This window comes from Musca domestica, unplaced genomic scaffold, assembly GCF_030504385.1.
Source record: "Musca domestica strain aabys unplaced genomic scaffold, Musca_domestica.polishedcontigs.V.1.1 11, whole genome shotgun sequence".
NCBI lineage: Eukaryota > Metazoa > Arthropoda > Insecta > Diptera > Muscidae > Musca > Musca domestica.
In genome coordinates this window covers 17,810,788-17,825,808 of record NW_026712133.1, presented here as the reverse complement: position 1 = coordinate 17,825,808, position 15,021 = coordinate 17,810,788, and the positions used below count along the sequence as shown (strand labels likewise).

General features: G+C 34.3%; 1 protein-coding gene across 4 annotated transcripts; it reads left to right on the top strand.

Moving 5' to 3' along the window:
- Positions 1-8,087: 8,087 nt before the first annotated feature.
- LOC101896066 (putative uncharacterized protein DDB_G0271606) lies at positions 8,088-14,096 on the top strand. 4 transcript variants are annotated; one of them, XM_005182822.4, is made up of 4 exons: positions 8,088-8,228; positions 8,712-8,803; positions 11,855-11,953; positions 12,087-14,096. In XM_005182822.4, exons 1-4 carry the CDS (start codon positions 8,211-8,213, stop codon positions 13,474-13,476), a joined length of 1,599 nt encoding a protein of 532 aa, XP_005182879.1. In that variant the 5' UTR covers positions 8,088-8,210; the 3' UTR covers positions 13,477-14,096. The 4 variants fall into 4 exon arrangements, with proteins under 4 accessions (XP_005182879.1, XP_005182880.1, XP_019892075.1 ...); XM_020036516.2 differs by lacking the exon at positions 8,088-8,228 and adding an exon at positions 8,308-8,544; XM_005182823.4 differs by lacking the exon at positions 11,855-11,953.
- Positions 14,097-15,021: the final 925 nt, after the last annotated feature.

Here is a 15,021-nt window from a genome sequence, read left to right as displayed (position 1 = left end):
AGGTCATTTTAACTGATATTGGACATTTGGTGCACAATTAACCTGAAATCGTTTGAAGATGTATATGGGATTGATAAAATTTGGCATAGGTATCTGATATCTGTCACTAAATATCATCCCTATGGGGTGCATTTTACGAATGTGAGGGACTTAAAACCCCAAATCGTATAAAACATATATATGGGAGCAATAGCTATATCTGAACCGATTTTCACAAAATTTTATGTAATTTGTTCGTATGTGCCAAAATTCGGGTCATTTGGCATGATATTGGTCATTTGATGCACAAAAAACCTGAAATCGGATAAAGATATATATGGGAGCTATTTTGAAAAAAAAATTAAAAAATTATTTTTGGGCTGTATCTGATATTTGGTACCAAAGATCATTGTTGTGGAGTGCATGCACGTGAGACAATTAAAACCCCAAATCGGATAAAACATATGTATGAGAGATATAGATATATCTGAATCGATTTTTACCAAATTGTATATACTTCCTCCCAGACTGAATTTGGTCGGATGTGCAAAAATTCAGGTTATTTGGGTTGATACTGGCCATTTAGTGCATAATTAACCCGAAATCGATTGAAGATATATATTGAAGCTATATCTAAATTTGAACCGATTCCCACCAATTTCAAAAGGGTTCGTCCTTAGGTCAAACAAATATTGTTTGCAAAATTTCATCACAATCGGATAATAAATGCGACCTGAATTTTGTTCACAAAAATACATGGCAGGCGGACGTACGACCGGACTAACATGCATAAATCGACTCAAAAAGTGATTTTATGAAGATCCTCAAAAGTATCTATGGGTCTATCTCGCTCCGATTTCCATGTTACAAACAAATGGACAAAGACATTATATCCTTACCACTATGTGGTGTAGGGTATAAAAATTGTTTTCTCAATTATAACTTGTCAATAATTCAGTAACTGCCTTTATTTAAATGTATAATTTGAAGAGTATGTTGTGGCGGTTATTTTTATTAAAAATAGCAACCCCTAAAATATGCTTTAATTATAATATCTATTCTAAAATTCTTATGTGATGAAAAATGTGCACTATCCACCGCTAGATGGTGCGTCACGTTTGCTATAAAATATTGGAACTACACAATAATAGAGGGCACGATAAGTAGTCAATGGAATTTTCATCGACGATTTTCGAAGAAGTGGGCCAAAAGTTTCTATTTCGTATCTGACTTAAATCTGATATAAATATTAGAATGTGACAGATTTGTATTATTACTACTTCCTTTAGTTTATACGCGATAATCGTTCGAAAATGTTCAAATGTGTGTGGGATACCAGAGAAAGTGCACCGAAGTATTCCATTTCATCTAATACGGATAACAAGTTAAAAACTATCAGTCGGTTTTGCCGACAGATGTATACCCTCAGCCAATGTCTGTTTGTTTACATATATATTAACTTTGGTTATGATTATTCAAGCTTTTGATGCTTTATGGGAGGAGTTTTCGAAAAGATTTGTCAATATTGTTCATTTCTTATCTAACCTAAGTCTTATGTAAATATTACACGTTGCCAGATTTGGACATATCTCACTCTATATGAGATATGCGATATTTTATACAGTGGACCGAAGTCTTCCACTTCTTGTAATACTGATAAATATATTGGATTGTGTAAATTTTAAAGAAAATCGAACACTTATTTACAATTATATAGAAGTACTCTTTAGTGAAACGTTTAGCCAGAAGGAATGAACCGAAATAAATATTAGGTCTATGTTTAACAGACATATTGAGGTACCCGAAGTTTGATGAAAATCGCTGACTTGTTCACAGTAGATATCTGGTTGCGCAAAATATTTAGATAAAATGTTGGCCAGTTGTGGGAAATGTACCAGAAGAATTGAACCATATATATTCCATCTTCAAACCAGGTATAGTGCTAGAGGAAATATTGAAATGTGTGAGGTTTAGATCATTTGCTTATTTCACATTTTATAAGAATTTTGGTAATTCTAAATTTTGACACGTTGTGGCCGAGGTACCACAAGGAGTGGTCCTATATATTCCATCTTTGCACCACGTATTGTTTTAGTATATATATTGGGATATTGGGAAACTCGAAGAGAATGAATGTGCAATTTACATTTTAGGATTGTTTTTTATACCCTCCACTATTCTATGGAGGGTATATAAACTCTGCCATCCCGTTGGTAACACCCCGAAATGCTCATGTCAGAACCAACTTAGTATACATATTCTTGATCAGCGTAAAATTCTAAGTCAGATAGAAGGCTAAAGTTTTGCGCACATATGTATTTTGTCAGTAGGCAGATTATGTTCGTAAATGGGCTATATCGGTTCATGTCTTCATATAGCCCCCTTATAACAATATCTCCCAATATTCGGTATTTTGATGATTTTAGAGATATTTTTTACCCGAAGTCTATGTTAGCAAATTGTCTATTCAGGTCGAGGTCTTCGTATAGCTCCCTAAATATCGGTACCTCCCAATATTCGAAACATTATTCATCGAAATTGTTTCAAATTTCGTATTTGAAGTTCCTAATGGGTACTTCAGTATATGACAAAAAATTGTCTTTGAAGGTCCAGGGCCTCAGAGCAGAAATACATAAAGCGCATATTTGGCTGGCTTAAGTCATCGGCTGGCTTCTTCGTAGATGAACAAAGGAGCCTAGGGCCAAAATCGAACTATGTCAACCTAAAACTACTTTGTTCATCTACGAAGAAGCAAGCCGATGACTTAAGCCAGCCAAATATGCTCTTTATGTATTTGCAGCCTAAGTCATAGGCTGGCTTCTTCGTAGAGGAATAAAGGGCTTTCAGGTTGACTTAGTTCGATTTTGGCCCAACGCTCTACTGTTCTTTTCCGAAGAAGCCAGCCCATGGCTCAAGCCAGTCAAAAACGTTTCATGTATTCTCAGCTTTAATCTTCTATTGTATAAATGCACTATTACTGGGTTTTCAAACGCCGAGTAAGTTTTATTGAGAATAGAGATTTTTTCGTCATTTTAAATTTAATAACAATTTAAATAACAAATTTTACTTAAGGTTGTAATAAAACGTTTTATGTATTCTTACCTTTAAACTGGCTTAAGTTGTCGGCTGACTTCTTCGTAAAAGAACAAAGGAGTTCTAGGTTGGCTTAGTTCAATTTCGCCCATAATTTATGCTTGCGCATCCTAAGCTTCTTTGTTCATTTACAAAGAAGTCAGCCGATGACTTAAGCCAAGTTCACAGTATCTGGTTTTCATTTCCTTTAAAATAAAATTCAGAGATATAGAAACAAAATTATTAGTTTTTGTAAATGTAATTGACTGTCACTGCATTTTTATCGCAGAGGCATCTTCAATTTAGTTTAAAAAAAATAAGTAAAAAGGAATTTGTAACAAATTTCATTATTTCTATCCGAAGGGTAATTCTTCTGTTCTATATAGCATCTGACACCGTCTTATTGAAAATACATGTCATGCAAGAAAGCTTTTCCATTTTGGGCAAAAAAATGGATATCTTCGCAGAGTTACGCTCACCATTCACATTTACTTTACGATCTTTGAAGAAGTACGGTTCAATGTGGCTTATTCAAATTTAATGATTTGCAAGCGTTCTTCGTTTTATGACGATTAAAATTTGTAAAAATTTTTGAAAAGTTCATATTTTAACAACCTCTGATTTGCGTCGTATAAAAAACATCTAAAAATCCACTTATTTTTCATAAAACATTTTAAAAATTTTGACATATCAATGTTCCCAAACGTTGATGCATCTACCTATATACATCTACCATGCTATAAACAGAATCTCCCTGATAATTGACCAATCGCAATAAATTTGTCTATGGAACACATACGGTAAATCTATTGTGATTTGTCAATAATTGAATTGACAGAATTGTAAAAAGATTGAGATTTCATTTGATTTTAAAAATTTGTGACAACACCTTTTAATTGCGCTTTGACCTGGGGTGACAGAAAATAAAGAAGTGAATGCAAAAGGAGTTTTTCTGGCATAAGATACCGTGTGGCATTTTCGTAAAAAAGAAAGCGTGATCTAGTTCTAATTATGGGCCGAAATTGAACTAAAGCTGGGAATACATAAAACGCTTATTTGGCTGGCTTAAGTCATCGGCTGGCTTCTTCGGAAATGAACAAAGGAGTCTAGGGCCAAAATCGAACTAGGTCAACCTAAAACTCCTTTGTTCATCTACGAAGAAGCCAGCCGATGACTTAAGCCAGCCAAATATGCGCTTTATGTATTTCCAGCCTAAGTCAAGCTTAAATGGCTAAATACATAAGAAGCTTGTAGTCTTGGCTAGGCATATTAATGTCAAATTATAATGGAAAACGACGGCTGGATTTTAGTGCGGCTCTGTAATCCCTTTGTGAAATGTCACAAAATATGCCTAGCCATGACTTCAAGCTTCTTATGTACTTAGCCCTTAACTGCTTTGTTTTGTAATAGTGCGTTTACATTCAAAATTGTATCTTAATTAACCCACATTAACAAGATTTATAGCTTTAACCGAGTTTATTCAAAAAGATTTATCATACAACTATAGATCTTCTCACGATCCGGTGACGATCATCATATTTGCTTATGATAATACAGGGTTGCCCATATTCGACGGACCCATGTTTTTTCGATGACTCTTTGGGTCCATTCCAATCGACGAGGCTTGTCCGCAGGCAACATTCTTTGCGTCAATTGAATTTTGTACGGGAACAAATGCAAATCAATGCGAATAATCCATTGTAAAGTGGACCGAGCCATGCCCAACTGTTGAGAACGGCGGATGTTCTTGGGGACCTCTCAACACTGGCTCGTACGGCAGCGATAGTCTCGGCCGATCGCCTTGGTCGACTTTTATATGGCCTCTTCGGATTAGAAAGAGCCTTACCAGTCGAAAATTTTTCGTATAAACGCTTAAGGCTGGAAATACATAAAGCGCATATTTGGCTGGCTTAAGTCATCGGCTGGCTTCTTCGTAGATGAACAAAGGAATTTTGGGTTGACCTAGTTCGATTTTGGCCCTAGGCTCCTTTGTTCATTTCCGAAGAAGCCAACCGATGACTTAAGCCAGCCAAATGAGCGCTTTATGTATTCCCAGCTTAATGGTGTTCTTAGAAGGCGCACTTCTCACATTTTTTAATGTTTTAAAAGCACGCTGAGTTTTCAAAATCGACAGCTTCTGTTGAATGTAAATTTCAACTATTTAAAAGCGCTCGCGTGGCGTGTATTGGTTTGGACTGACGCTTCAAACGCGGTATGCCATTAAGCCATGTGACATCTCTGTCAAAAGTTATAGCGTTGCTAGAAGGGTTCGTCGAATATGGGCAACCCTGTACATTGGAATATGCATTATTTTCCTTGCAAAAGGTCGTCACTGTAATTAAACACTTATTTTTCCACATTCTGTGTGAGAATACATAAAAGTCAGAAGAAGCTAGACGATGACTTAAGTCAGTCTTTCATGCAATCTCACCTTTAAGTCATCGGCTGGATTCTTCGTAAAAGAAAAGGTACCATAACACAATAACAGATGGTAGAACATAGATACCTCCTAAATACATTATTTTCTTTTGGTATTTCTATTTTGTCAAAATATCTACACAGTCTGTGTATGTATTCTTGTGAATAAAAAAGAAAATCGCTCGTCTCGAAAGAGAAAACAAACACATAAAAAAGAAAATAGTTTGAAATTATTTTAAATTTAGATACAACAGAAATTCATATTTTCTAAGGCTGGAAATACACAAAGCGCATATTTGGCTGGCTTAAGTCATCGGCTGGCTTCTTCGTAAATGAACAAAGGAGTTTTAGGTTGACCTAGTTCGATTGTGGGCCTAGGCTCCTTTGTTCATTTCCGAAGAAGCCAGCCGTTGACTTAAGCCAGCCAAATAAGCGCTTTATGTATTCCCAGCTTAAGTTAACAGGCATGGTATAATTACTACAGGTAACAGCAAGTCCCAGCTGATTTGACTCTATTGTAATACTAGTGTCAAAATCGTATGCTGTTTGATTTTAACTTGAAAGGGGTGTTGCCTTTTCCGCGATTTTCTAGCGATTGCTTGATGCGTTGAGAGAATTGGACCTACAGCTAACAACTATACATTCAGGAAAATGATATGAAAGCATTAACATTAAATATTTTAAGAAGTATTCTTCTGCATTTTCGATTTAATAATCCAAATTCCAAAAATGTATATTTTTGAAATTAAAATAATTTATTAAAAATTAATTATTTTGTTTACTTTTTTGGACACATAACTCTGACACATATATTATTTACAAAAAACAAATTTGTATTTGGTTGTTGTTACAATTGTTGTACAACAACACTTGCTGTTACCTGTATTATTTTACCATGGTTAACAGGCAACAAAATGTACAAATTTGGAATAAAGCAATATTGTCAATGAATCTTGGTTTCAATTTTGTGGATAAAGCCAATATTTCATTCATGTTTTGTGAATTTTCCCCAATATATATATTTTTTTGTGGAGAAAAATGCAAAATAAACCAAACCAATTGTTGTATATAATTTATCATTTATGTATATTTAAAAGTCCATTTGACATAATAAGGTTCCAGTACAGAGCTGCATTTTTCCAAGTTTCATTGAAGTTGAGCCATGGGTGTATCCATGGTACAATGAAGAGAAGGTAGGTCAACTTTGAAAAAATTGCAAGTATAGAGGTCTACCTGTTTGGCTTGTAATGTCAGAATTACTCTCAAAACAATAAAAAATCAAACAACTTGTTGTATTCATTTTGAATAAATAATTTCAAACCGCGAAAAATGAATGAAAGGTCAAAATTTCTTTTCAAAATCATGTTCTATATATCTCTTATGGTTTATTTCGCGACAAAAACTGTAGATTTTGTCGAGGTATACGTTGCAATAAGCTTTTTGAAAACACCCAAATTTGAATATTTCCTGAACAATTTTTTATTATTGAAAAAATACACACACATAAACATATGAAGTTGACATATTAAGCCAGAAAAATAAAAAAAATTGAAATCATATGGTTGTTCTGCCCTACCTTGAATTCATTGTACCATGGGTGTATCCATGGTACAATGAATTTAAGGTAGGGCAGAACTACCATATGATTTCAATTTTTTTATTTTCTTGGCTTAATATGTCATCTTTATTTGTTTGTGTATGTGTTTTCTTTTCAATAACAAAAAAATTGTTCAGAACATATTCAAATTCGGGTGTTTTCAAAATGTTTATTTCAACGTATGCATCGACAAAATATAGAGTTTTTGTAGCGAAATAATCCTTTAGAGATATATAGTACATGATTTTGAAAAGAAGTTCTAACCTTTCATTCAGTTATCGCGTTTTTCAATTATTTATTCAAAATAAATGCAACAAGTTGTTTGATTTTTTATTGTTTTGATACTAATTCTGACATTACAAGCCAAACAGGTAGACCTCTATACTTGCAATTTTTTCAAAGTTGACCTACCTTCTCTTCATTGTACCATGGGTGTATCTAAAAAAACAAGATTAACCCAATGGATGCAATGCCTTTTGTTGGGTCAACTTACTTTAAGAGAATTTATTTGAAATATAAGAAATAGATATGACAATTTTGATCCAAATCCAGTGTGTTAACCCATTTATATGTAAATGTACTAAAATAGATTCAGTGGGTTAATCTTCAATTGTATAAATGTGCTATTACTGCGTCTGCAAAGACAGGACGATATCTTTTGTAAACGCTGAGCAAGTTTTATTGAGAATAGGGTTTTTTCTTCATATTCAATTAAAAAATCTTTACAAATTCGTCTTTTTTACCATTATAAAAAAATTGTTGTTATACTTCGTTCTTCTCTCTCAAAAAATCACTTTTAATTCCTTAATCTTAATAAAATGTTGTACAATAAATCGTACATATCTTGCGAAAACACTAAAAGCAAATATTACTACTTAAAATATATATTTTTTATTCCTTACAATTAAGTTACTTATATTTTAAAATATATCATAAATCTAATTTAGCTGATTTCATTTCGCGTCTTTTTTATTGCTACTTTTGTCTTACTACGAATCACCCTGTGATAGCCAACCCAACATAACCCACGTAGCTGTCAATTTTTTTTACAACGCTGTTACCTACGCTGTTTTTGACAACTGTACAATATTATAATTTTCACAGAATAATTTAGAAAATCTCAAGATTTTTTCATTAAAATACCATGAATTCAGCCACAAAAGTAAGTTTTTTTGATCGGAATTTAACAAATAACATCGTCTGCAGTGTTTGCCAATAAAATAACTTCTAAAAAAATTTGTGCGGGAAAACTCGACGACGACTCACTCATGTCACACACCACAACACCAAAACAACTCTCGCTCGGCAAGTGTCAGATCGTCTGAATTCCTTAGGGCGGTCAAGAGGAAAGAACGACAAAAATTGTTTGCAAACAAACTAATGAATTTGTTTAAAAAACAATCGTCCGTCCATAACAGGCACTTCGAGTGGTACAGGGCTTCTGCGTGAACTTCTACCGCAGAATGGGTATCCCCTAGGTGGGCTAAACTCTTCTATAACAAAAGGACGGACATTGGAGATTTGTTTGTTTACAACCAGGAACAAGAAGAGATTTGCATACCAGTTGTTTTGCTTTATTTTGATAACGAATTTTATTCGATTTGTTTACAAGAATGTTGTTGTTGTTTTATCAATTTCATTTTAGGTGGGTGAAATATTCACTGCTGCTGGTCAGGCTTTTAGTCGCTTAGGAGATTTAACTATGCAATTACATCCAAATGCAGAATCACCAGCGGGGTATGTATTTTTGTTCTATTTATTAATTTTATCTTTAATTTTATGTAAATATTTTAAATGATGTTTATGTATCTGATATATTTTTAGAATTATGTTTAGAACTGTCTTAAATAGAGAAAGGATTACATGAGTATTAAATTTATTGTATAGAAATATTTAAAAAAGACATGCTATGGTCCGATTTGCTCGTTATTTAATATACCTATTAATAGTAGACTCTAATATTCGTGATTTCTGCTGAAATATATAAAAGATATTCAATCAAGAAGAGTTAGTCCAATTCTTGGCCAACTTCAAAAATTGAAATTGAATTGAAAAACTCATAATAGTTATTAAACAAGGTCGATACGAAAATAAACTAATAATTTTCGTCTTGTTTTGAAGTATTAATTCCAGAAGCAACCAGAATTTAAAACATTTGGAATATGTGAAATTAAGTCATAATATTGTATATACTTTGTTTTATATGCAATGTATTTTATAGAGATGTTATTAATTTTCAATTTTTTATTAAAATTAATTCCAAAAACAATAGATTTTTATTTGAATAGATTTTCAAAAAAAAAAAAGTTTTTTTATACAATACCGTCAGTAGAAAATATGGGTCTAGCATCTTAGGTCGTCCAGCCATGCCTTATTCACAAGACAACTATAACTAAAAATGATTTGTATAAAAAAGATTACACATTTGTACATCAATTATACTAAAAAATTACCAATTTGTAAAAATTTTAGAAAATATTTGTCAACGTAGCTTAAGATCTTAAATTTGATGTTAGTCGTAATGTAGAATACAGAAAAACTGGTTATAAAATAAATTCAGTGCTTAGCTCTTAGGTTGGTTGATGGATGCTCAGCTACAGCTGGTTCATCGTAGGAAGTGGCGATAGGAAAGGGAAGAGGACGTATTTTGGTAGTAGGAGGTAGAATATGATTTTAGCAATAGGAAGAACGTTTGGGTTTCTACCTCCCAACTACCAAGTAACTTATGTCTACAGTTTGCTAGCATGGGACATTTGCATAGTAGCAGCTCAAACGTATATATTCTTCATACTCGGAAGCCTATAATAATCTGGAGCAGTTATGTTTAGAGGTCATATTCTGATACTGCCATGTCAATATGCCCAGAGGTTCTTCTCGAGCTAAACGACCAGTTGGTCTTGCATCCAGTTTTCAAGTGTCATCTCCATAGATCCAACAAAACACAAATTCAGTGAAGTCCATGGGGGAAGTATCATAATTTTTTAATATGTGCAGTTATTATTTTTTCGGAATGCCATTTCTGGGCTGGACTCAAGATTCATAGGATAATAGAAGTCAGAAAAGTTTAAATGAAGGCTCTTCCTCGGCCGGGTTGATAGAACTCTTGCTGGAAGACGCTCAGTCATCTCCTTTTATTTATTTTCTTTTGCCTTGGGATGTATCTAGTTTTCTGATTTGTTCGGAGTGGCTGATCCTAATCAGAGATGGGCATAATGCACTGTATTTTTAGTGCACTAATAATTTCACTATCACTGTTCATTTAGTGGTAGTGCAATTTTTAATTCCACTACCACTAAAGGGTTAGTGGTAGTGAAAAATAAATTGCACTATCACTAACCCTTTAGTGATATTTAAAAAAAAATTGCACTACCACTAAATTTTAGTGGTAGTGAAATTTCAATAGCACTACCACTAAATTTAGTGGTATTTAAAAAAACTTGCACTAAATTAGTGGTATTTCATAAAAAATAGCACTAAATTAGTGCTATTTAGAAAAGTAATCAAATTTTATGAATATGTACTATATATTCTGGATTGTTGTTCCCTACTCACTTCAATAAACTTCATTATAGCTGGTATAATACTTATATACATAGTGCTTTTTTTGGCTTCGCTAAAATTTAGTGGTAGTGCAAATTTTATTTGAAAAATCACTAAATTTAGTGGTAGTGCAAATAAAATTTCACTACCACTAAAATTTAGTGGTAGTGCAATTTTTTTTTAAATATCACTAAAGGGTTAGTGGTAGTGCAATTTATTTTTCACTACCACTAACCCTTTAGTGGTAGTGGAATTAAAACTTGCACTACCACTAATTATTTAATTCTTAGTGCACTAAAAATTTAGTGCAATATGCCCAACCCTGATCCTAATAAACCTTGCATCTACTTTCCAAGTACATCTCTATAGATCCAACAAAGCACAAAGTCGGTGAAGTTCATGAGGATAATATCACAAATTGTATTAATATGGGCAGTTATTACCTTTTTCCGAATGCCATTCCTGGGCTGATATCGCTTCATTGTTGTTATCCCGAAGAATACGAACAAGTTTCATAAGATAATAGGAGTCAGAAAAGTTAAAATGAAGACTGGTTTATAGAACTCTTCCTGGAAGACGCTCAATCATCTCCCTTTATTTAATTTTTGTTTTTACATCCCATCTCTTTTTCTGATTTTCTCCGAGTGGCTGATCCTGATAAACCTTGTCAATAAAATAACAGTAGGAAGGTTATTATGCTATATGTGGATGGATTCCTATCCATTCACCACCTAAATAAGTCTGCTTTGTTAACACATTTCTCTCATTGTTTTGGACTTTTAGAAGAGCCTTTATGACACCCTCAGACCCTCTTTCAAGTGCAAATAACAAATTTTAATAAAGATGTAAATAAAACTGCCAAACCAAGCTCACATTATATGAAACTTATATGGAAGTAGTATTTTTCTAAACATTAAAAGTAATTTTAAAGAAAATCTATAGAACATTCAGGACACATCAGACAGAAAAACCTCAAAGTTGTTTGAAAACGAAGAAGAATTGAGCTGAGCTAAATACTTAGGCCTACAAAAAAATTTCTCCCATCAAATGTTATAATCACAGCAGAATTTCAGATACATAATACAAATTTTCACAATATTTTATACAAATATAAAACCTATGAAAAAACTAATTCTTATTTTCTGTTCTCTCGCTATGTCCGTCCATCATTCCACAATACCTACCCTTCAACTCTCTGTTGAAAAACACTCTGCAAACTCGGGAATTCCCATTTGAAAAATCTTACAGAAAATGGACTGATGAAGAAATTGATATGCTGCATGCATCAATAATACGATTCTCAGATGATTTAAATAAAATCAGTTTAAGCATAAAAAATAGGACAGTGTAAGTTGAAAATAAACCTAATTAGCCTCTTAACCTCTCACAGGGATATAGCGAGAGGGCATTTTTACATATTATTAAGAATAGAGATGACTAACATCATATTTTGCATCTTTCTTTTTCTTCCCATTGGCAGGACTCAAATCAGACAGGCATTAAAGAAGAAAGCTTTTGAAGATGCCGGTATACCAGCGAAACAAGTACCAATGCAACAGGTTCAGCATGTGGTACAAACGGTGCAGCAAATTCCGCAAACAACGACGGTAACGCACCAACATCAGTCACAACAGCAACAACAACAGCAGCAGCCGCAAACATTGCAGATACAGCAGCCAACACATCAGATTTTGAAACAACATATTGTACAGCAGCAACATCAGCCATCGCAGCAGCAACAACAACAGCAGCAGCAAACTGTAATTGCCACGGGAGTCTTAAATGCACAGCAAACATCTCAGCACCATCAGACCCAGCAACAGCAGCATCATCAAACGACAACGCAGCCCCAAACGGTGCACATACAAAATATACAACATATTGTACCTTTACAACAATTATTACAACAGCAACAACAATCATCAACAACCTCAACACCTACACAAATCCTTCAAACAGCCCCTAAACAAATTATAATTCAAGCATCGCCACACAGTGCAACCTCACTTGGAGGTAGTGGTGGAGGTGGTGGGGCAAGTGGTGCAGCCGCCAGTATTGTGACCTTGAATAATGTAACAACAGCAAGTTCACCCCAATTGACCCAGCCACAAATTGTTCACTTGCAGCCGCAACAATTTCAGCAATTACAACAAGCTCAAGCGCAACATCAACAACAACAGCAGCAAACACATATTTTGCAACCCACCCATGCGAGTATTGCGCCAACTAGTGTAACGCTACAGCAGTTCCAGCAAATACAAGCCTCCAAAGGTATTCTAACTGTGCAACAGCATCCCCAGCAGCAACAACAAGCGGCAACGGTGGTCACATCTACAGGCATTACACTTAACAATGCTGCAGCAACAACAAATGTGCTGGCATCGACCCCATCTTCAGCAGCCACATCATTGAACACAAACTTAACCAATGCATTATCTACCCCGCCTACAGCTTCGACGGTAACAGTAACCGAGAATATTGTTTTACAACAACCCACTAACAGCACAGGCGGTGGGGCCCAAATGGTAGGCGGTACAATTTCATTGTCCTCGGGCCACAACGCTGCCGTTACCACCAATGCAATATCCCCAACGGTTACCAACAATTTGGTAAGCAACTCTACAAATGCGGCATTGGTAACGCAGTCAACCACAATAGTATCGCCTGGATCAACATCTGTTGTTCCCAGCCCAACTACCACCATGGCTGTAGCAACCACAGGAACCAGTGTGGCCCTGAAGTCATCCGGTCCCGATGTTACGATGACCTTGAATCGCATTAATACCGCGGAACATGAAGTTGATGTTGAAGAGTGTTTGCCCGGAGATGTCGTTAAGTTGGACTTTGCCGGCGAAGAAGTGGCCGGGTGAAATTATACTTCAAAAAGTATACGGGCGTTACAACGAGGATCAACAACGTCGCCGCTACCATCAACCCTAGCATTAACATCCACAGTCAGTACATCAACGCTTCAACAATCACCGCCAACATCAGTAGTATCATCCCATCAGCAACAACAACAGCAGCAGCAGCGACTTTGTTTAGATCAACAGCCAGAACGTCATTTATCTTCAACTGTGGATAATTTAGAATTAGCCAATGTTATGCAGCATAACGTTGTAGTTACAGATATCGAAGAAGGAGAAGAAGTAATAACCGGCACCAATTGTCATGCCACAGATGTTATCGAAGAAGATTTCTACTTTTGAAAAGAAAAAATTCCACCCTCCTCCTTCCTCCTAGTTGTCATTGAAATATTACTTCCCCACAAAGAAAATCTGCTTCCCATTATTTTTCAAAAAAAAAAAGTAACCAAAACAAAACAATTTATCACTGTTAATATTTTATAAAATTATTCTCATAAAGTATGTGTACTTTTAATCGAGGTGAAGAAACAAAAACAAATTACAACAGATAATTCGTTTTTCCAAAAAAATACTTGGTTTCCCCCTTTTAAAATAAAATAGGTTTTCATTTTTGAACATTTGAATTATATTTTTAGTTTTATTTTCCAACCCCCTCCAAATTCCTTTCCTTTTCTCCTCCCAATGGACTTTTTTCTTTCGATTTAAATTTATAAATTTTTTAATTAAAAAATACATACGTTTATTTTTAACGAAATAAATCATTTAAAAGTTATTTAAGAGAAATGATAATTAAAATCTATAAAATTAACAGAAAAAAAGGTTAAAAAATTAAGAAAAACAAATGTGTTTTAGGATCTTTAATTAGTGTATAAAAGTGTACAAATTAATAAACAAAAAGAAAAAAATAATAATGAAAAATGTGTGCTTTGTTTTTGTGTAAAGGGGGAATCAAAGAAATTAAAAACAAGTAAGCAAAGGCTACAGTCGAGCGGGGCCGACCGTTGAATACCCTACAACACTATAATAAACCATACAGTTTATATAGGCGAAATACTCGACAGAATTCCACAAGATATTGTGACAAATAATAACAGAAAACCATCAGGTTTAGTTCTCTAATTTTCGAATAATAGCAACTTAAACTAATTTGCTCATTTCCAATTTATTGGTAGATGTTGCACGTAAATGGTCTTCCTAGATCTGGAACCAATATTTCACAAAGACCTATAACCTCTCAGATGTGGCAAAAGATTAAAATTTATTATTGGTTTTTGACTGAAACGCATCTATATGAGATACAGACATTTGACTGTATTCTTCAACGAAATCAGTGTAAACGAAATAGTCGGAAGTGCGTCTTTCCTGTATTTGTGACTTCTCCAAAAAGTCACTGGAATTGACATTTTCGTATTTTGTCTATAAAAGTTGACAAACTCCTTCACACATTGAATATTTTTGGATGGCCATCCGAAACTGCTTGGTTTTGCAATGTGAGATAACCCCTATTCAAATGTGCGTGAGGATCGGGCGATAATTACGACCTGCTGA